This window comes from Camelus bactrianus, chromosome X (genome assembly GCF_048773025.1).
Source record: "Camelus bactrianus isolate YW-2024 breed Bactrian camel chromosome X, ASM4877302v1, whole genome shotgun sequence".
Lineage (NCBI taxonomy): Eukaryota > Metazoa > Chordata > Mammalia > Artiodactyla > Camelidae > Camelus > Camelus bactrianus.
This window is the reverse complement of record NC_133575.1, coordinates 1,555,221-1,576,122: the sequence shown is the minus strand read 5'-3', so window position 1 is coordinate 1,576,122 and position 20,902 is coordinate 1,555,221. Positions and strand designations below refer to the sequence as shown.

General features: G+C 49.8%; 1 protein-coding gene across 5 annotated transcripts in view; it reads right to left on the bottom strand.

The window, feature by feature from the left end:
- Positions 1-2,271: 2,271 nt before the first annotated feature.
- XG (Xg glycoprotein (Xg blood group)) overlaps positions 2,272-20,902 on the bottom strand; it is a 31,691-nt gene continuing 13,060 nt past the window's right edge. Inside the window, exons 5-13 of one of the 5 annotated variants that reach the window (XM_045505291.2) lie at positions 20,631-20,696; positions 18,601-18,663; positions 15,832-15,894; positions 14,888-14,944; positions 14,688-14,756; positions 12,344-12,385; positions 11,398-11,433; positions 8,986-9,102; positions 2,272-5,553 (exon numbers count right to left, since the gene is read on the bottom strand). In XM_045505291.2, the coding sequence (XP_045361247.2) occupies positions 5,537-5,553; positions 8,986-9,102; positions 11,398-11,433; positions 12,344-12,385; positions 14,688-14,756; positions 14,888-14,944; positions 15,832-15,894; positions 18,601-18,663; positions 20,631-20,696 (530 nt within the window). In that variant the 3' untranslated portion in view covers positions 2,272-5,536. The remainder of the gene's footprint in view (positions 5,554-8,985; positions 9,103-11,397; positions 11,434-12,343; positions 12,386-14,687; positions 14,757-14,887; positions 14,945-15,831; positions 15,895-18,600; positions 18,664-20,630; positions 20,697-20,902) is intronic. The other 4 variants (XM_010968272.3, XM_010968273.3, XM_045505292.2 and 1 more) reach the window with 4 other exon arrangements.

Below are 20,902 nucleotides of genomic sequence, written 5' to 3'. Positions count from 1 at the left end.
GAATAATGTACCCCCCAAAAATGAAAGCTCTGAAGCTTAACTCCCCTTAAGGAAAAGACATTTCTGTTTCTACAGAGTCTGGGGGAGTGGATAGGTCAGTGGCAGAGCGCGTGCTTAGCATGCATGAGGTCCTCATTTCCCAGTACCTCCATTAGAAAAATCAATAAGTAAGCCTAATTAGTTACCTCCCCCGGAAAAAAAAAAGGAAAAAAAATAGAAAAAGAATTTAGAATCTAGATACATATGTTTTTTCCCATGTTCACAAAAGTCGTTAGAAACACAACACATGGAATTCTGTATCCAGTAATGTTTTCCTCCATGCTCCCAAGGTCTCCTTTGCACTAAAAAGTTATTGCATGAGACACAAAACCATGCACCACACGACATCCCTTCTGCACAGAACAAAGATCTGAAGGCTTTCGGGAGGGCAAAACGTCAAACACAACGCTCTTAGTTGAGCCAAGATGACAGCATTTGATGGACACCAAAAGCAAGTACCGCCTTGACCCCAATCCTCCCAGAGCTGCAGAGTCTCTCCCTGTATCATCTGCAGGGTCACTGTCCACGCCGTGTTTGGAACCAACGAGGCCGCGAGCTCTCGGAGCAGATGTGTCATCGGCGTGTCGCGGGCTGAGACACAAGACACCGAGGACATGGATCTCTCATGGCCGTGCCCAGGGAACAGCGAGACCAGGACTCAGGACCGTCCCTGCACGGAATTCCTCACCACAGGTGTCTGGAGGACCCAAAGTAGCCGCAAATGCCACCCGCTGGGAATAAAACCTGCAAAGTGCTCAGAGAGCCATTCGAAGAGGAGGGCGGGTACAGCTCCGCGGCAGAGCCTGCGTTTAGCATGCACGAGGTCCTGGGCTCCATCCCCAGCATCTCCGTTAAAAAAATAGACGAATCGATAAATATTTTTTTAAAAAAGCCATTTGACGAGATTCACGAAATTTTCAAAGCACCACGTGCGTTTGGGGCGAGGTGCACGCTGCCAGGGTTGGAGGCGTGATTGCCATCAGGGCTGTGTTTCCAAAACATGGAGATTCAAGAAATACATCGTTTACTATAGAAAGGGGTTCTCATAAAAAAAAAAAAATATTAATAATAAAACAATGCCATTTGCAGCAACATGGATGGACCTGGAGATCATTATCCTAAGTGAAGAAAGCCAGAAAGAGAAAGAAAAATACCATATAATATCACTCATATGTGGAATCTAAAAAATAAAAAAAGGACACTATGGACTCATCTACAAAACAGAAACAGACTGGCAGACTTAGTGAACAATTCTATGGTTACCGGAGAAAGGGGGTGAGAAGGGACGAATCTGGGTGGGAAAGGATACATTTGGGAGTTTGACGTTTACAAATGTTAGTCACTATATATAAAAATGTATTTTTAAGAAAGGTTTCTTCTGTCTAGCACAGGGAACTGTGTTCAGTATCTTGTAATAGCCTTTAATGAAAAAGGATATGAAAATGAATATATGTATGTATGTGCATGACTGGGACAATGTGCTGTGCACCATTGCAACTGACTGCACTTCAATTTAAAAAAAAATAGTAATAATTGTCCCACATAACGCAGGAATAAAAAACACAGAGGGTTTGGATGAAAACTCCCATCTTTGGAGGGGGAGTAGTGCATTTAAAAAAAAAACCTTTTATAAGAAGCCAAAGGGGGCAAAGAAAGAGTGAGTGAATTCAACAAGCAGAGAAGATGTTAGAAAATCTTTGCTGAAGGCAGAGATTATGCCACGATGCACGCTGGATCCTTAACTATGAAATGCTGGCGGTGTCGGAGACCGTCTTAATCATGAATCACAAGGGGTTCTGAAGAAACCCATTTATGTGCCGAGTCTTCAAGATCTCTGCCAGAAAAAGCCACATCGACACTATATTACATGAAAGAAGATTCAAAAAAAAAAAAAACAAAACCCAAAAAACGAGATGCCCACGCAGATCCTATGAAGGCTCTGAAATGAACAAGATTCAGCGCAGCCAGAGGCAAACACAATGTGAAAATCAGATTCTATGACATCAGCACAAACATATGGTCATTAAGGGAACATTTCTCCCCCGAATATATATATATACACACACGGATACAAAATGAATTCTCACAGAGTATGAAATTTATAGTGAGTTTGCCACAGAACGGGAGAAGGATATCTTGCCAGGAGCCACTGAAAAGATCATCTATGCATGTACAGAATCCAAGGGAAAAAAATGTTTGCGGCAAAAAAAAAAAAAAAAACCCAGAAAGAGCTATTTTTCGCAGCTTTATTGAGATATTATGGACATGCAACATTGTGTAAGTTTAAGGCGTACACTGTGGTGATCTGATACGTATATACACTGCAACATGTTATCATCAGATTGTTAGCCAACACCTCCATCCCGACCCATAATCTACCCTTTGTTTCCGCGGGGAGCATATGGAAAACCTCCTCTCTTAGCAAGTTCCACACTTGCAGTCCAGCGTGGCTAACGGCCATCACCATGCTGTAATTAGATCTCTCAGAACTTGTCCATCCTACAGCCGGAAGTTTGCACCCTTTGACCAATATCTCCCCGTTTCCCGCTCCGCACCAGCCCCTGGTAACCACCACCGAGCTCCTCTGTGTTTTTATGAGTTTGTCTGTTTTAGGTGCCACATGTAAGGGAGGTCACACAGTACTTGTCAGAAGGAACTACTGGTTTTAAACCATTACCCTGAAAGAATACACATAGGTATTCCTTTTCAGACTTTTTTCTGTTACAAGTTATTACAAGGCATTGAATATAGTTCCCTGTGCTCCACAGTAGGTCCCTTTTTAAAATCTATTTTGTATATAGTAGATTATATCTGAAAATCCCAACCTCCCAATTTATTCCTCCCTACTACCTTTCCCCTCTGGTAACCAGACATTTCTTTTCTGTGTCTGTGAATCTGTTTGTGTTTTGTATACAGATTCATTTGTGTCAGTTTTTAGATTCCACGTATAAGTGATATCATATGGCATTTTTCTTTCTCTTTCTGGATTACTTCACTTAGACTGATGATCTCTAGGTCCATCCATGTGGCTGGAAATGGCATTATTCTATTCTTTTTCATGGCTGCGTAGCATTCCATTGTATAAATGTACCACAGCTTCTTTATCCAGTCATCTGTGGATGGACGTTTAGGCTGTTTCCATGTCTTGGCTACTGTAAATAGTGCTGCTATGAGCATTGGGGTGCATGTATCTTTTTGAATTACTGCTTTCTCCAGATACATGCCCAGGGGTGGGATTGCTGGATCATTCAGTAGCTCTATTTTCAGTTTTTTAAGGCAACGCCACACCATTCTCCATAGTGGCTGCACCAATTTGCATCCCCACCAGCAGTGTTGGAGAGTTAAGGGTGTTCTTTTTAAGTGTCTGTAGGAACATGAGGATATCCACACACTGACCCCCAGACACATCCAGGCTCCCAGGAGGAGGCGGCAAGTGCCAAGCACCGTCCACAGTGCTCTCTTTCGACAGCAAGGGAGACTGCAGCTAATGATGAGGTTTCTCTTTTTGCAGCTTGGGAAGAATGCCCCCCAGGCGGTCCTGGCGACGCCTTAAAGAGAGGCTTCCGAAGGGGTCATTATTCACGTACTCGTATTTCAACTGGGTTGAACGCTAACCGCTCTTACCTCTGGTCATCGGGCTCACGTCCACCCTGCCCCCCTAACTAGATTTTCTTTGTACGTTCATACCCCATCCTGTTCTGCACGGCACAGAGGAGAACATTTCTTCCTCTGGCTGGTGACAGATGCCCTGCTGCCTCTCAAACACCCTCTGTGTCCGTTGGAACCGGGCCTGGACCACCTTAGGAACATCACCCAAGGGACGCACAACGGCGCTTAGAAAGAGATTTCTCGGGTGCACACCAAGCGACGTAGCACCGTGGTTTTTAAAAGACCCTGTTAGTCCCGTCCCACAGTTTCACGTGCCGGAGATAGAAAACAGAACACAGCCACCAAAGCCGATTTTTTTTTTCCCCTACGTGTATTTTAAATGACGAAAAGTTGTCTGTGACCGTTACAGGCAATGCACGGAGTTACCTTTAAAGATGCTGGAATCCCGTGTAGGCGTACGTGTGTGTGACTCCATGTGTGCGGTGTGCATACACACACGGACACACACACTTTTTAGCAAGAGTGAACTTACACGCCCGCTGAAACTTGCGCACGGGAAACGGGGAGTTTGGAAGCCTCACGCACGAGAAGGCTTGACAAGGTTTGGGAACCGCGGTAGCAGGTCCGCTTCGAAGCAGGGAACCACCGGCCTTCCTCAAGTGCCTCCAATCTGCGTGAATCCAGGACGGGAGGCACGCCGTTCCGAGAGGTCTCATTGAGACGATTATTCTTAGGTTCTTTCTGATTTGGGGGGAGTTCTTTCAAGTACTTACTGCTTCCAGCTCTTTTCTCCAGAGACCTAGCTCGCAGCCCACAAGGCGTGCAATCCCTGGGGTTTCCGTGCATCCTCTTTAAGGCTTCCAGACCCCAAGGAACGTCTTCCTTTTTGGTTCTGATACTGAAAGTCTAAGAGTTTTATTAGCATGAACCTGAGTTGAATCAAATGACACTCATCTGCCCAAACCATGCATTTATCCTCTCCCCGAAAGTGTGACTTAAACAGAAGCAAAAAGCTGGTATACTTTTTAGATGTTTGAGGAAATGAGTAAAAAGGAAAGTGTGCGCCAAGGAACGAACCACCCTCGCCTTGACAACCGGTACCCACAGAGGAGCAAAGACCAAAACTTATAGGAAAGGGTCAACGCCTGCACATCGCTCTCTCCCCACGGCCTCCAAAAAAATAAATACATTGAAACTATATGATTTCGCAGGAAAAAGTACCCCAACCCCGCCTTCCCAAGACAGTTTCCACATCAGCGATTTTGCACTTAAAATTCCAGAAAAACCCAGCCTCATCTTGTGCAGGAAATAACAGTTTTTCTGTGCGAGCACGTGGGAACACCAAGAGACATTCAGATTCTGCCGTTGGTGTCAGAAACCGTTGGCTCCCGCCTCACCGGCCGTGCTGAACGCACCCGGAGTTCTGACGTAACTTGAAGAACTTACCACCGGCCAAGCTTCTCACCCGAACTCATTGGAAATCCCAGCAGAATGCTCAATCTTTTAGGAGCAGACCCCCGGCCATTCTGTTGACATCAAGCTTTGTGAAAATGACAAGGGGGTCCCACCCTTGCCTGTGGTTGCACCATGAGATTGTCTGGGTGCTCAGACCAGCGTCAGCACCTCTCTGTCCGGATTCATGATGGAACCAACAGAGCAAGGAACCTTTTCATGACCCAAGGTCCAGTGGACTAACGTCTCTTCATCAATATGTCCAAGGAATCAGGGATTTTTTTTTCGTTAGGCAGCACAACTGTTTCAAACAGGACAGAAAACTCTGAGGGCAGCGAGTAACACCGAGAATGAAAGGAACTTGCCACGGGAGCGACGATCGGGGTTCTTGTCTGCACAGGGATGTCCCCAAAGCGACCCATGGGTCTCGAAGACCTCAGACGGTCTCTGGTTCTGCAAGGGAAGATCGGTAGCGAGATGTCACAGCGGGACCTTGATTGTGGCGGTGCTTCTGTGGGTGTCTAGATCTATCAAAATTCATCAAATCGTACATCTGAAATGCGTGTAGTTTACTGTACAGGGACCGCACCCCCATAAAGGTGTTAAAAAAAAACAGATGTCATAGCTGGGGGAGAAACTCTGTGGATAGATCTTAATGCACTATTATCTTTCTTTTTTTTTTTTTAAACTGTTTTCCATTTGTTAAGGGAACATTGTTTTGAACATTTTAAATGAATTGAGTCGCTTTATCTTTTTTGGTCACAACTGATATTTAAAGGAACCCCTCTGTGGGGACGTGATCTCATTCGCCCTTGTAACCACCCAAGTGAGCGCTATTATTTGAGAAGATAAAGGCAAAACGTTCACCCAGTCCCCTTGAAGGAGTCCATGTCTGTTGCCATCTTGGGGGCCCCGTCCCCATCACTCTGTCTCTACAAGGTGCACGTGTTCTGGGGCAGGGCTGTGTACAGCTGCACAGGATGTGCACTGCACCGTGTTCCCGCACAGCTGGTCAGTGCACATGCCCATCATCCTTCAAGAAAGAGGTGATGTCCCGGACCCGTCTTAGAGGACACTTCAGGCCACATGCTCAGAGTCCTTACATGCTGTTTACAGATACTGCAACCCGCCAGACCATGCAGACCCTGGATCCATCCTGCTCCCCCCTTGGGACGGGTGCCCCAGGGGTGTCCCAGCACGTCTGCACCCCTAACTTCCCAAGTGTGTACACTTTAAAGGAAGGGCAGCCAAATTCGGTCCTGGGAAGACCTGGTGGAGTTACGGCTAAAGCAGAACTGAGAAAGTAGGCGGGGTATTTAGTCCCGCAAAGGACAGGGGAGAGCGTCAACTCAGGGCACGGGTTTAACAATAAAAGGACGTCCAGCTCAGATAAACGGGAAGCGCACGATCCACATTAAAAACAAACAAAAAACAAAAAACTCCACCTCCTTTGTAAATTTGAATAGGCTGAAGTGAGTGGGCACAAAATTCCAGCAGGCTCCATAAAACTTAGAAGTCAAAATGCCTAATAACGTGTTAAGACAGCATTTTAAAAAACCCATCAAAATAAATGATGGAAAAAGTCCACTAGGACCACAATACCAAGATGTGACAGGAAGGCAGGATCCAGGCTTGCGTTTGGATACGATGCCTCACGCACCGCACCCTGAACCCGGCCCCTGGATCCAATAAAACTTTATTGACATGAACAATCAGCAGGTCTGCAGGCTGTAGTTGGCCAACTTATTATTATTTTTTTAATATTGCACTAAAATAGCACTTATCTTGATGACTCTGCTCACTGGGCCCCCCCACCCCCACCCCCTTACATTTGTGCCTGGAATGCCTCACTGTCCTGACCTCTCTGCCCCGAGCTCCCGGGTCCACACGCGCTTACAGGCTCGGGCCGAAGGCGCAAGCGAGGTTAGTGCAGCGTCTCCGCAACGATGAGGCGTGTCGCCCGGAGACTGAGGCTGCTTTTCGTCCACCTGGCTTCCCTGCGAACACGCCGGGTGGGGTGTGACGGGTGGAGACTGAGGCGGCCCCCGGCCAAGGGGCCCGTCAGTACCACCCGTCCTCCAGCAGGGGGAGGCCACGGGCAGGTCTGGGGATTTCTGAAGTTGTCCAAATCCTCCAAAAATGCTATTGAAATAGACTTCTGTTTCCTAGCTTCCTTCACGGGAATGGAACCCCCACCCCCCCACCCGTCCGTGGCAAGCCCCAGACAGATTGAGACGTGGGTAGTCTCAGGACCAAATTTTCAGAGACCCCCGAGTTAACATTTGGGCTCTTGTTTCTGCAGTTAAGTCTCCCTCTCTGTCCTCACCCGCCCTTCAGACATGTCCTCAGGGGGGTCATGAACCAGCACCCAGGATCTCTGCTACCTGGGTGCCTAGTTCTTCATACCCAGGAGCTTGGACCCAAAGTTGAAGCAGAAAGCGCCAGCACCCCCAGCCACCCTCCCATTTCCCTGGGGTCTGTGCACAGCCTGAAATTCAACAGAAAGATTTCCGATTTAGCCCTGCTGTCATTCCCTTTTGGGAGAGGGGAGCAAAAATTGCAGGTTCAACCCAAATATCTTTCCCGACTCGCTCGTGATTAAAATTCCACTGAACACAAAGCAGAAGCAGGCAAAGCCGTGCCCCGCCAGCTGAATCCTTCAAACACTAACTAACATCCACGTTAGTCCTGAGTTAGTTATCGTAGGGTCTCTAGCAGTAAAACCAAATCTTACAGATAAGAAAACCGCTTTTAAAAGTGATGAAAGGCTAAATCTCTGTTAAAACGCATTCACTGGTTTCCCTCAAGTCCCCCATGGGTCAGTGGTAACATCCAGCTTAAAATCCCCTTACAATGGGAGGGTCATTTTGTCTATCTTGGACTTAACTCGATAAAACATTGCCGGCAAAAGACGCCAGATAGTGTTTCCCTTCCATTCAAAATATCTTATTTACTGAGTGTGCTACCTGAACACGGCTCAGACGGACGCATCATGCGTAACAGACACACTTCTCTGAACTATTCATAATATTTTAAAAGCCCGTTGCCTTATCAAACTAAAACAAACAAAAAAGACCCTTTACTCACGAAATCAAAGGATGCATTTTGCATAAACGTTTTTGACAGGTTGTATTCAACAATATTTAGCCTTTAATCATCAGTGAAAGAAATTAACCTGCATATTGTCCAAAAAATTTTGCAACATAATACAGCCCACATTTTACAATAACTATAAATGCAATATAATCTGTAAAAATGGCGAATCACTATATAGTACCCCTGTGACTTATATGATATCGCACAGCAACTCCACTGCAATAGAAACAAACTTATCACAAGAAGAGATCTTAAAAACCATCATTTAGGTAAGACTGAAATCGTCACTAATGGCTTATAACGTTTAAAAAGGCTCTACTTTGAGGACTTTCTGAAAAGAAATAAATTCTCAATAAAATGAAGCAATTTTCATTTTAAGAACAAAGTTCGTAGATAGGACTCATGTGAAGATGTGTCCATGTGTTTATTGGAGGTAAGATGTTTTTGTTGCTGCTTTTACTTTTTTTTTTAATTTTTATTGGCATATAGTTGATTTATAATGTCATATTAGTTTCAGGTGCAGAACATAGTGGTTCAACATTTTTGTAGATTAAACTCTACTCAAGGTTGTTATAAAATATTGGTTCTACTCCCTGTGCTGGACAATATGTCCTTGTAGCTTATTTCTTTTATACATAGTAGTTTGTCTCTCTGACGCCCCTCCCCCTCCCCTGCCCCTCCCCCCTTCCCTCTCCCCACTGGTCACCAACTAGTCTGTCCTCTAGATCTGTGTGTTTCTGTTTTGTTATATGTATTCGTATTTTGAAAAAAATCGGGAGTGAAACTTGCCATTTGTCCTGAAACAATTCCTCCCCCGGTTCTGCCGGAAGTAGCTGGCCGCTGCCCCCACCAGCGTGACCACCACCACGGACACGATAGGAGACACGATTTTCGCTACCATGTTACCTGCAGGGGTCAAGAAAAGCAAGATGGTCTGAGACTAACACGGCCAGCAGGAGCACCGTTTATTTTAAATAACTCTGCCATCACATCCCTTGCCCTATATTCACAGGAAAATGATTGAATTCTCACAAAGAGCCTGAGGAAGTGATTCTGCTGTCACCCCAGTGGCGCTCATGACCACATCTTATCCACCTAGAATATCCAATGCCTTTGCACAGAAAAAGGCACTTTCTATAGTTTTTTATTTATTTGTTGAGTCAAATGACTGTGTGTCTTTTTGGATGTAGATTGTTTATTCATGCAAAAAAATAAAGTTTAACCAGAAAGTGCCCCCGTAGCTCTGCCCTTAAAGGACACTGGGGCTCTGGACTTAAGCACAGACTGGACATCAATGCCTTGAGGGAAGACCAGCACAAAGCTTTGCAAAGATCGAAGGTGGGGAACTGTGACAAAAACCAACGCTCTCCCAAAGAACAAATCATTGCTTCCGTTTAAAATAAGCATCCATGAAACCAACCATATCCTGCCATTAAAAAAGAAAAAGATGATGAGCCTTAAAAAATTAAATTCAATTAAACAAAATAAAATAAAATAAGCATCCATGTGGCACATCAAATCGGACCAAGTAGCTGGCGGATTGTAGATGATGGATAAAAGGCCATGCCGTGAACACGGCTCCCACATTGGTTGGAAGAGCGTTACCATGGACCCCAGGGATCTGTCCCTCCTCTGGCCACGCAGTCTCACCCTGTCCCCTGCAGGACCCTGCTCTCTAGGGCTCCCCGCCCCGCGTCCACCTCCTCTACCATGTGAGTTGGTGGCATTTCCCCACTGGGAGCTGGGGCCCAGGTCTTCACCCTCAGAGTGGGAGCTCTGGCCAACAGAACACAGAAGATGTGAGCTGTGCTGGTTCCTACCCCAGGCATCATTCTCCTCCTTCTTTGGGTACCCTGCCTGGCTGCCTGGTGAACAAAAATTCACCTGGCCTCTTGGACTGAGGTGGGCTGGTTTTCGCCCAGTTCCTGAATCATGTAATCATACTCATAACCATCACCATCATCATCATCAATGGTGGTGGTTTTCAGTCACTACACTTTGGGCTCTTTTGTTACGCATCACTGGGGACTGATACACCTGTATCCTTTCAACCATCCCATACAGATACAGTACCTCTCATCAATGCAAACCTTCAAATTGTCCTCCAAGCTGACCTCTTCTTCCTACCTCCAGTGCCAACACCCTGATTTAGCTCAGCATCCTCTCCAGTCTGGGAACTAAATGTGTCTTAAAGCTGATCTCCCAGACCCTTAGCTAGCCCTCGGATCCATGCTTCACACAGTAGAAATAGGAGCAAATCCTTTCCCACGAGCACGTATAAAGTACAGATATGTTCATGGGGCTCACCTGGCCCAACTCCAGGGTTGTCCCCTCTCCCCATCACACTCCACACCCTGGCCCCACAAATTCCTGGTGTTCCCGGGAGCGTACTCAACCTGACCTAGCATAGACCCTCCCTCTCCTCTCCTGGCCACCTCCCACTCATCCTTTAGACCATGACTTGGAGATTATCTCCTCCAGAAACAGCCTTACCCACCTCCACCCGACCCCAGTCTAGGAAGAGTCCTCCCACCCTGCCGCAGGACCCCGGAAACCGTGCATCAGATCTGGATTCTTGCCTTGGATGCACCCCTGCTGCCCCACCTTCCGCCCAAGAGCAGAGAAGCATCCTGGACTTTCCAACAACACCTGTTCAGCAGAAAATACCAATACTGAGGCTCTGGATGGGTACCGGCTGTCAGGGCTGGAAAGCCTCCACAATCCCTTTCTCCTCCTGACAGCACTGACGGCTCCTGAAAGCCTTGTGGTCAGCTGGGCAGAGTTACTGTCATCCTCCATGTAAATGCCAAATTGCCGAGAGGCTGGACCCCATCCTCCCAGTGACACACGGAGAAAGTCTACCTTCCAGACGCCACCGTCCATTGTTTGACCTGTGACGGGGCCAGCAGTGCCCTGGGGGCTTCTTAACCTCCTCTTCCCTCTCTGTCTTGGCTTCTGTCAGCAGTGGTCCATGAAAGGGGCACCAGGGGTGCCACAGAGGCAGGTTCAAGAACCCCAGCCCTGCTCCCCAAGCCCTGAGGCATCTTCCAGGCTGAGCACGGTCCTCGCCTCCCCGTCTCTGAGCCCACACGGAACCAGCGCCACCCTGAAGGGCAGACTTGTGCGTCCAGGAGCCTCCTGACAAACAGACAAACAGGAGGTGCCCTGGGAGAGGTCGGGCGGGCCGCGCCTGTCCCTTACCTTGAGGGTTCCCATATGTGGAAGAGCCGTCTCCACCTGGAAGGGGAGGAACACACAGTCAGTCATTTATTCGGAAGAGCTTATTGGGTGATTGTCTGCTGCAGGGCACCGTGGAGATGCCGGGGGCGTGGCCACAGGAGGACCCAAGCGTCTGCTCTCCTGGAGCTGACCTCCCGGTGGGGAAGTGGGGCGGACAGGACTGGGAGGGGGGCATGCAGGCTGCATCGAAGGGTCAGGAGTGGGACGGGGCAATGAAGGCCAGGGGGTGTGTGGCTGTCATTTCAGGGGGTCAGGGAATATGCACGTAAGCACACACATGTGCCACACACAAGCACATGCCCTCATACACACACGCACACAGCGCAGACATGCGGACGTGCCTGCAGGCACCTCGTGCACCATGCCCATGCGACCACAGGCACACACACCTCTGCACACACGTGCACATGCACCTTCACACGCATACACGTGAACACACAAGAGCCGTGTGCATACATACACACATATCTGCTGACACATGCATGCACACGCGTGCACACAGAAGGCACGTGTATGTGCGAACCCACACGCTGCCATGCATGCACACACAGCCACATGCGTGCACACGTGAACGCATGGTCACACACACAAACATGCACACACATGTTTGCACACAGCCATGTCTACACGCAGGCACACACACGTGCTTGGATGCACGCATGTGCACACATGTAATAGCACATGTAAGCAGGTCTTCGTTTCTTGAAAGGATTTCAATTTGCATCGCATGCAAAACACCTTCCCCAGCTTCAGTGACCAGGGAGGACACATTAGAGAGCCAGGCGGTCGGGGAGGTTCTGTGCAGGACCCCCGAGAGGACAGGTTTCGCAGCAGCACCCACGCGGGCTGTTAGATCTTTAGGAGGAGAATTTCCCCGCATGCAGCTTTTAAGACATAACTCCTTTACCATAATTACTCCCATGGGAGCGGGGTCTGTATCTCCCTCCTCCTGCAGGACAGAAAGGACACAGGATACGGAAGGTAACAGTCGGGAAATCTCAGGGACGTCTCCAAAGGAAGCCCCAACAGGAAAGCCAGCATCCCGGAAGCCAGAGGCTGTGAAAACCTGCCAACGCCCCACCTGCTTCTCCCCAAGCCAGGGGGCGGCACACGCTCACCCAGGGCGTCCGTCCTCTGACCACACAGAGGCGGGGACGGAGCCCGAAGTGCAAAACCAGTGGGTTCTGCTAACGCATGCATCGGAGGCTGGCCGGGTGCAGGTCCCCGAAGCCTGGGAGATACATTCAAGTCCCTTTCCGCTGCCATCCAGGACAACCCGGCCCCCGAGGCCAGGGACGCGGCCCCCGTCAGAAACACGGGCGTCAGTCATCTCAGCTCATAAAAAACTAAAGGAGGCTTCTCTACGCTCCCTTGTCTCCAGAGAGCAACCTTTTTTTTTTTTAAATTGAAGTATAGTTGATTGACAATGCTGTATTAATTTCAGATGTGCAACAGAGCAATTCAGTTATACATATATGTGTACATATATATTTTTTTCACTATAGGTTATTGCGACATATTGAGTATAGTTCCCTGTGCTGTACAGTAGGACCTTGCTGTTTATCTATTCTACATACAGTCAGAGAGGAATTTTTAAAGACAGAATTAAGATGCAGACAAAATCCTTGGTGTTAATGTGGTTCGTTCTGTGGTGGAAGAGTGGATGTGGGTGCTGTTTCACTATTAAGGGGTCCTTTAATAAGCGGCCTCTTCCGAGTGGACTAGGGCTGGTGTTAGGGGCTGGATTGTGTCCACCCCCCAAAATTCATAGGTTGGAGTCCTGACCCCCAGGACCTCACAACGTGGCTGTGTTTGGAGATGGGGGTCTTTAAAGAGGGGATGGAGGTAAAATGAGGTCACTAGGTGGGTCCTGATCCCATAGGACTGGGGTCCTTATAAGGAGAGGAGATGAGGACCCAGACACACACAGAGGGATGGCCATGGGAGGACACAGGGAGGAGACGGCCGTCCACACCCCAAGGGGACCCCAGCCCTGCTAACACCTTGACCTCAGATTTCAGCCTCCAGGACCGGGAGGAATAAAAGTGTGACGTGTAAGCCGCCCCGTCGTGCTGTTTGCTATCGCACCCGAGGTGACGCACACGGTGGGTATTAGAGAAACCTGCTGATCAAAAGCCAGTTCTGAAAAGGATGAGCAAAGCCGTTCCCCCACAATGCGAGGAGGGAAGACAGACGTGGGGCACGCCCTCCCCGGCCGGCCCTTCTGCGTTTTTCTTAAGAAAGGAAACACGCTCCACCACCTGCAGGGAGAGGCTGGGTGCGGGTCCCAGAACCTCGGGGCTTGGCTCAGAGCGGACTCACAGCCTCGCCCGGCTCGGGGCCGGCGGACGGCGGCGTGGACGCGGGCGGGAGCTGACGGTCTCTTCCAGAGCCTGCCGTGAACGTACGCGTGCCCCCCGCCCCCACCCTCTGCTGTGCACCCCGAGTGGCAGGTGGTGGCCGTCACCTGCTGTGCATACTAGGATCTTCTGCAGAAGCGTTATTACCCCTCAGGATACAAGATCATTCGGACGGGGGACAGGTCCCCAAGAAATGGCACCGCGTGATTCCAGCCCTGACCCGTTTCCCGGGAAACCGTGCAGAAACACTCAGGGCTCCCCGGGGCACGGCTGGGACAGTTCGTTCTTTCTGCCTTAGGAATCCGGCAGAGAAGGAAAGAAACAGCCCAGACCGAGACTTACAGCAGGTGGAGGTACAGATTACAGCACTGAGGTTGCATATTTGAAAGTTGCTAAGCGGACAGATCTTAAAAATCCTCCTCACAAAAGGGGAAAAAAAATAACAGTTGTAACTGTGTGGTGATGGATGCTCGCTGCACCTCCTGCGGGGGTCACCCCACGACATAGACAAACATCGCAAGACGGAACGTCACGTCAGCCGTATCCGACTTAGGGACATCCATCCAAGGCGTTTCGTTCTCCCAGCTGTGACGTCTTGCCGCCAAATCGCCCCTTACAGAACCAGAGGCCGTCTGAAGACTTCAAGAGCCACATCGATCAAACCAACGCAACACCGTAAACCAACTATACTTCAATAAAAAAATCAATTTAAAAAATTGGTTAAAAAAAAAAACCAACCGATCGCTCGGGGGGAACCTGACTCTAGACAAGGCGCCTGCCCACTGCTCCGTTCTTTCTTGGCATCGTCCGCGAGCGTAACAAAGAATGCCCCGTTCGCTGGATGTTGCCCCCCTTGTGAGCCTCGTAGGCTGTTGCTCTGTTTCTCTTTACCTGGACACAGGGGTGTGGTGGCCGCACCTGGGCTCCCGGGGAGCAGGACGACGCCAAGCGGAGGTCTGTCTGCACAGACGGTGCAGAAGAGCCCTCAGAGAGACTGCCAACACCCAAGACCCCGCGAAGAAGATGCGATGCGGAACAGAAGTGGGAACCCCGAAAGTGCCACCCCAGCCCCACCCCAGCGCTGGGTTTACCGTGTGTGTCTCCGTAGCCGTCGTGAGGTGGATAGTAGCCTCCACCGCCTCCTCCTCCTGCAGGACAGAACGTGGGTTCAGCCACCGAGTCTGGGCTCCAGCAGGCGTCCGCCTGGAGCGCTGGCAATGGCACCAAAGCCTGGTCCAAGACTCACCCCAAAGAGAGCCCCGTAGGGTGGCAAAGATTGGGGACCACAGGGGAAATGCTCAAAGGACAGAGTGTACATTTATATAACAAAGATTCTCTGCATTTTTTTTTAAACAGGAAACATTCTGTGCATTTATACAGGAGAGATTTAGTGCATTTATATAGGAAAGATTCTAGGCACTTTTTTATATAGGAAATATTCTGTGCATTTATATAGGGAACATTCTGTGCATTTATACAGGGAATATTCTGTGCATTTATATAGGAAATATTCTGTGCATTCATGTGGGATTCCGTGCATTTATATGAGAAAGATTGTATGCATTTATGTAAGGCAGATGCTGTGCAGCTGGTCACAGCCCAGTTACAGGGGAAATTTTACATAGAAATTGTATATATACCTATATGTATGTGTAGAGATACAAACATACACATATAGAGACATGTAAGTATATAAAGACATACACACGTACATACATATACATGAATATAAAGGTATATAGAGGAAAATAGATCTTTAATCGTCTCTGCCACAAAAAAAAAAAAAAAAAAGAGAGAGAGAGCAAGCAAGAAATGGAAACGCTGTGACAAAGGCCGGGGTTGGCTCAGGCCACAGCGGTGACCGCACTGCAACAGACAAGCGTATCAGATCAGCACACGGAGCCCGTCACACTCACACGGTGTTACATGTCAGCTGTGCCACAGAGAGCATACATTTTAACAGAGACACGTGGAGATGCGGCACGTCCTCGCCCACGCCCCCCCCCCCAGTCAGTTCACAGAGGCCCCCACGCACCTGCGGGCTGCCTGGGCCGGGGCGGGTACCGGCCGTCATCGAGGTCCTTGTCACTCAGGAAACCTGGGGGCGGAGCACAGGACCATCACACGGCGCCCTGGAGAGCCTTCTTTACAACCGAGCCTGTGATGGGGGCTCCGGGGCAGCTTCCAGAGAGCTGGAGAGCTGGCAGGACCCTCTCCGGGACCCCGGTGGGGTCGGGGTTGGGGGCCTGGGGACCCAAAGCCAGGGGTCCTTGTGGCCAGGACTCTCGCTTGTAGACAGAGCGTACAGGAAACCCATCAGCCGGGGAGGGACCACCGGTGAGACAGACGCCTTCTGATCGGAAAGTTTACGAGGAGCTGCTGACTGCAGAGAGTCCTTCATCCCTCGGAACCCCAGGCCCCAGGGGCAGCACTGAGTCCTGGGATAGCTTGGAGTGGGGGGTGGGGCACAGCTCGGGAATCCCTCCTGTCTCTGCATCCTGGGAAGAGGTGGGGTGCTTCCTGCAGGTCTCCTATGGACCCTCTTCTCTGGGTCCCCCCACCCGCGACTTCCACACCCTTTGCCTCATGCACGTTTACAAAGAGGCACCCTCAAATGGCGACTGGAGAGCTGCAACTTGCAGCCTCAGCCCGGTGCTCTGGGGCGGGGAGACAGGCTGGAGGTTGAGGGCAATCCCCAGCGGCCCACGAGTTCATCACTCAGGCCGTTGCAAGGAAGCAGTGTCCGTGGAAACGCAGAAGGGTGGGGTTTGCAGGGCTTCCGGATTGGAGAACTTCTCTAACTCCAGGCGGACAGGGTTCCTGCGCTTGGGGTCCTCCCAGATCCCACCTGGGTGTCTCTCCATCTGTCTGTTCATCTCCGCCCTTTATCACGTCCTAAACTGGTAAACGTCAGGCTTTGTCTGAGTCCCGTGAGCTGTTCTAACAAGGTAACCAAACCGGAGGACTGTCACGGGGAAGTCCCGTCTATAGCCGGTCGGCCGGTCGGGAGCACAGGTGACACTCTGGGACTTGGGACTGAAGTGGGGAGAGTCTCGCAGGACGGGGAGCCCTCAACCGCTGGGGTCTGACGCTGTCTCTGGGTAGACGACGCCAGAACTGAATTCATCACTGGGTGGTTTTGGCAAAACACACACGTGGGACAGACCACGAGGTTGCCCTCGAGCTCCCGTTTGGGGAAAACCTGGATATGCTTCCTGGTTCCCTCCGTGCAGAATTTTCTGCATGAGCAGAGTCTTAAGATTTTTTTTTTTCCCAAACTGGAATCAAATTTAATGTGCAACGTGTCGGCAAAGTTGACTTGTGAGTTTTGGCACTACCGTTTCTAAAACTCTTCTGAGCGCCCGATGTTCAGAGCCTATTCGGGGGTCGTGTCCACGTGGAGTCTGGCGATGGGGCATGGCATGTGCAGCCTGGGCTGCTTGCTTGCTGGGGTCCAGGGCGTCGGGGGTGGGGGGAGGTCTGTATTTTAGAATCAGAATAAACCTCAGGGCCTTTAGGGGCTGGGGTGGGCCCATCTGCTGGGTACAAGCCGAGGTGCGGGGTGTCTGGGTGCCGTACACCTGGCTGTGCAAGCGAATTCAAAGGGGAGGCTGTTGCTCCCCGAGGAAGGAGCCTGGGGCCGCCAGCTTCGAGAAGTCTATGTGTGTCCTCCCCAGAGCCAAAGAGATGGCCCCAAACATGCACCTGGGAGGGAAGACGGTCCGACTTCACCCGGCCAAAGCTGCCTCCGTCACCCGCCAGCCCCGATTTGCAAAGCCTGAGCCCCAATTCTTACTGCTCAGAGCCCAAACATCCCGCTGCCCTTTGAAAGCCGGTGTTGAGGGCCAGAGACTCGGGGCCCCTGCGGGATCCAAGGGGGGACCTTGTCACAATGAGGCGAAATGTCTCTGGAGCACGTTGCATTTTTGCAACCCGGGGAAGAAGCCAAAAGGAAACAAAAGGTGTCCTCCGTCAGAGTACCCCCGCCAGCTGCCGGCGGGGAGCAGGTGGACACTTTCCTTAAAGAACCTCCGTGTGGTTCAAACGCAAATAGCACTTCACCGTCGAGGACAGAATTCCAAGACGGGTCCGCTGCTCCCCTCCCGAGGCTTCCGGACTGTGTCCCACTGTCAGAGCAGGTGGATGGCTACACATGAGCAGAGAAAGGGGAACGCGGGCCACACGGCAGGAACTGGGCAGACAGGAAGGGCACCGGCCAAACGCAGGAAACCACACATCATGTGAGCAGCAGGGGTCCCTGGGCAGAGAGAGAAAAGCAGGAACCTCTGGGCTCATAAGGGGTCACACATTTTAGGGTGACGAGTGGCCTGGAGACCAACAAAGAAAGGTGAGAAAAGGCAGGAACTTCCAGTGTCCGAATGTAACCTTTTGCTCATTATGCCCTCATTTCAACAAAATTAGCCTTGCAGATTACAAGTTCCCATTCACCACAGTCCTATCCAGACTAACTAAGGACAAAAATCCTTCCTCCCTTCGGGAAGGTGCGGCTGGGATGAAAATCAGGGAATAGGACCCCACACCCTTCCCTCCCCAATGAACCTACCGCCCATTCATTTTTACACCCTGTGTAACCAACTTGCCAAAGTAACTCAGGGCAGCCGCTCACCTGAGCCTGCCCGCTCTCCCCTCGAGGGTGAACCATCCGTCCTTTAATAAATCCTCACTTTACTTTTTCTCTGTTTTTTAAACCACTACGTCTTGTCTCTGAATTCTTTCTGGGGCGGGACGAGAACCTGGAACACGGGTGGCATCCACCGGCGACCCCCACACTCACGACTCTCACCTCCGCTGTTGTCGTAAGTGCCAGGCTGCGGGCGAGGCGGCGGCTTCGGCGGTGGGTAGATACCTGTTGTTGAAAACAGCAAGGTGGTTTTAGGAAAGCCATGGCACCTTCCAGGGACGAACCGGCCACCCACGCAGAAAGACCGGAATACAAGGTGACAATCCGGCTGGTTCACATTTGCCGGGCAGAGCCCTCAAAAGGTCTTTAACCTCTCCAAGCACCAAGCTTTAAAAACCCGCTTTGATCTCGGCACCCGGGACCTCCTCCCCTGGTTCTGGGAGCAAAAAGCTCACGGGTTCCTGGAACGAAGGCGGCAGATACTGAGCTGGGAACGTCCCCCTGTGTGGGGTTATCGCAAAGGTCAGACGGTTGGCGAAAGTCCGTCCCCGATATGAGGACAAAAGCATCTCACGTTGCTGGTGGTGCGTCCCGCTTTCCGCTCTGCGTGTGTATATTTCCACTCTACTGACCATCCCCTTTAAAGCACAAAAGGGGTTCATTTGGGTGAATTTTTTTTTCCCTCTTGTGGCTTATGCTGATACCAAGAGCTGCATAAAGCGTATCAAATATAAATCCATAATCAGGACCGCCATCTCACGGCTGGGTTTTAGCAAAGCTTGAAAACAAACGCCGGAAAGCAACGTTCCTCTGGTTCAGGATGCATCAGGGAAGGGGTGTGGGGGGAGGCACAACTCAGGGGTGGAGTGTGTGCTTAGCTTGCACGAGGTCCTGGGTTCAATCCCTAGTCCTTCGATTAAAAAGAAAAAAAAAAAAAAAGACGAGAAAAGAATGTGTTGGCCCCGGGAGTTGTGAGTCACAGGAGGACACCTCCCAAGCCTGAGATTTGCCCCCCACAGGCCCCGGGATGGATGAGTCAACCTGGTTCTGGTGACTCATTTTACAGGAGCCCGTGGAAGCACATTTAACCCGGTGTTTCCCAAATAGACGGTAGCAAGAAGTCCGTCCCATGAGCGATGTCCGCCGGCACCTTGCAGAAGAGCAACGCTCTGTCGAACAAGGCTTTGTGGAAAGGGCTGGGAGGAATTTTTATAAGAAGGAAATTGATGGAGCTGGGATGTTAAACTTGGAAGAAAAAAAGAGCTTTTCTTTTTCTTAAGAAGCAAAGGGCAGAATTAGGTCATCTGCATGTTAGGAATCATTCTACAAACACATGCACCCCAATGTTCATGGCATCACTATTTACAACAGCCAAGACGTGGAAGCAGCCTAAATGTCCATCCACAGTTGACTGGATAAAGAAGGTGTGTATTTACACAATGGAATACTACACAGCCATAAAAAAGAACAAAATCATGCCATTTGCAGCAACATGGATGGACCTGAAGATTTTCAGACTAAGTGAAGTAAGTCAGACAGAGAACGAGAAATATCATATGAGATCACTCCTATGTGGAATCTTTTTTTAAAATGACACAAATGAACTTATTTACAAAACAGAAACAGACTCACAGACATAGAAAACAAACTTATGGTTACCGGGGCGGGGGGACAGGGGATAAATTGGGAGTTGCAGATTTAAAAGATGGTCTTAAAGGATGGTAGTCACTTAGCCAGCCTTTAACTAACTCAGTTAGTGCCATGAGTTGCTTTGCAATTAGGCAATGCTTCATCGAACCTGACTTCTTACTTTGACTGACCACCTCCCTCCCCACGAGGAGATGAGTTTCCACCCTTCCCAATGCCTAGAACCTTCCATGGAGCTTCCCCACGCCCTCAACTTTTCCGGCTTTCCAGGTCCCCATCTCCATGGTCACATTTTAGCTTTTTTTTTTTTTTCAGTTCCTGAATTGCTGAGGAGTTTCCGGGCTATTGGACCATATTTCCTCCTCCTCCGAAGGACAAATCACAGTAAGTCATGTTGATGCAAACCCCACCCTCCCTAGAGGGTGACCTGGTGCTTCTAGCCAAAGCAGCTTGATGAAAACTAGTTAAAAAAAAAAAAATGAAAGAAAGAAAAAAAGAGAGACACGTTTCATCAAACCCGTTCTGAAAGCAGTGAACGTTCTTACCTCCCCCGTGGTGGTCGGGACTCGCAGGCCGTGGTGGGTATGGGGGCTTCGGCTTTGGGTAGATACCTGTCGGGGTACAAATGAGACTGTGTGTTTGGAAGAGAAAAACGTCCCTCCCTCAGAAGCAGCCTGTAAAACAAGAACAGCAGGTGATTATAGAGCTTATATCTTACTCACCGCTGTTGCTCAGGGCATTGGGGATTACCATCGACCAGGTTTAAAAAAAAATTACTTCGGCGGTTAGAAACAAAATCTCAGCATTTAGAACGGAA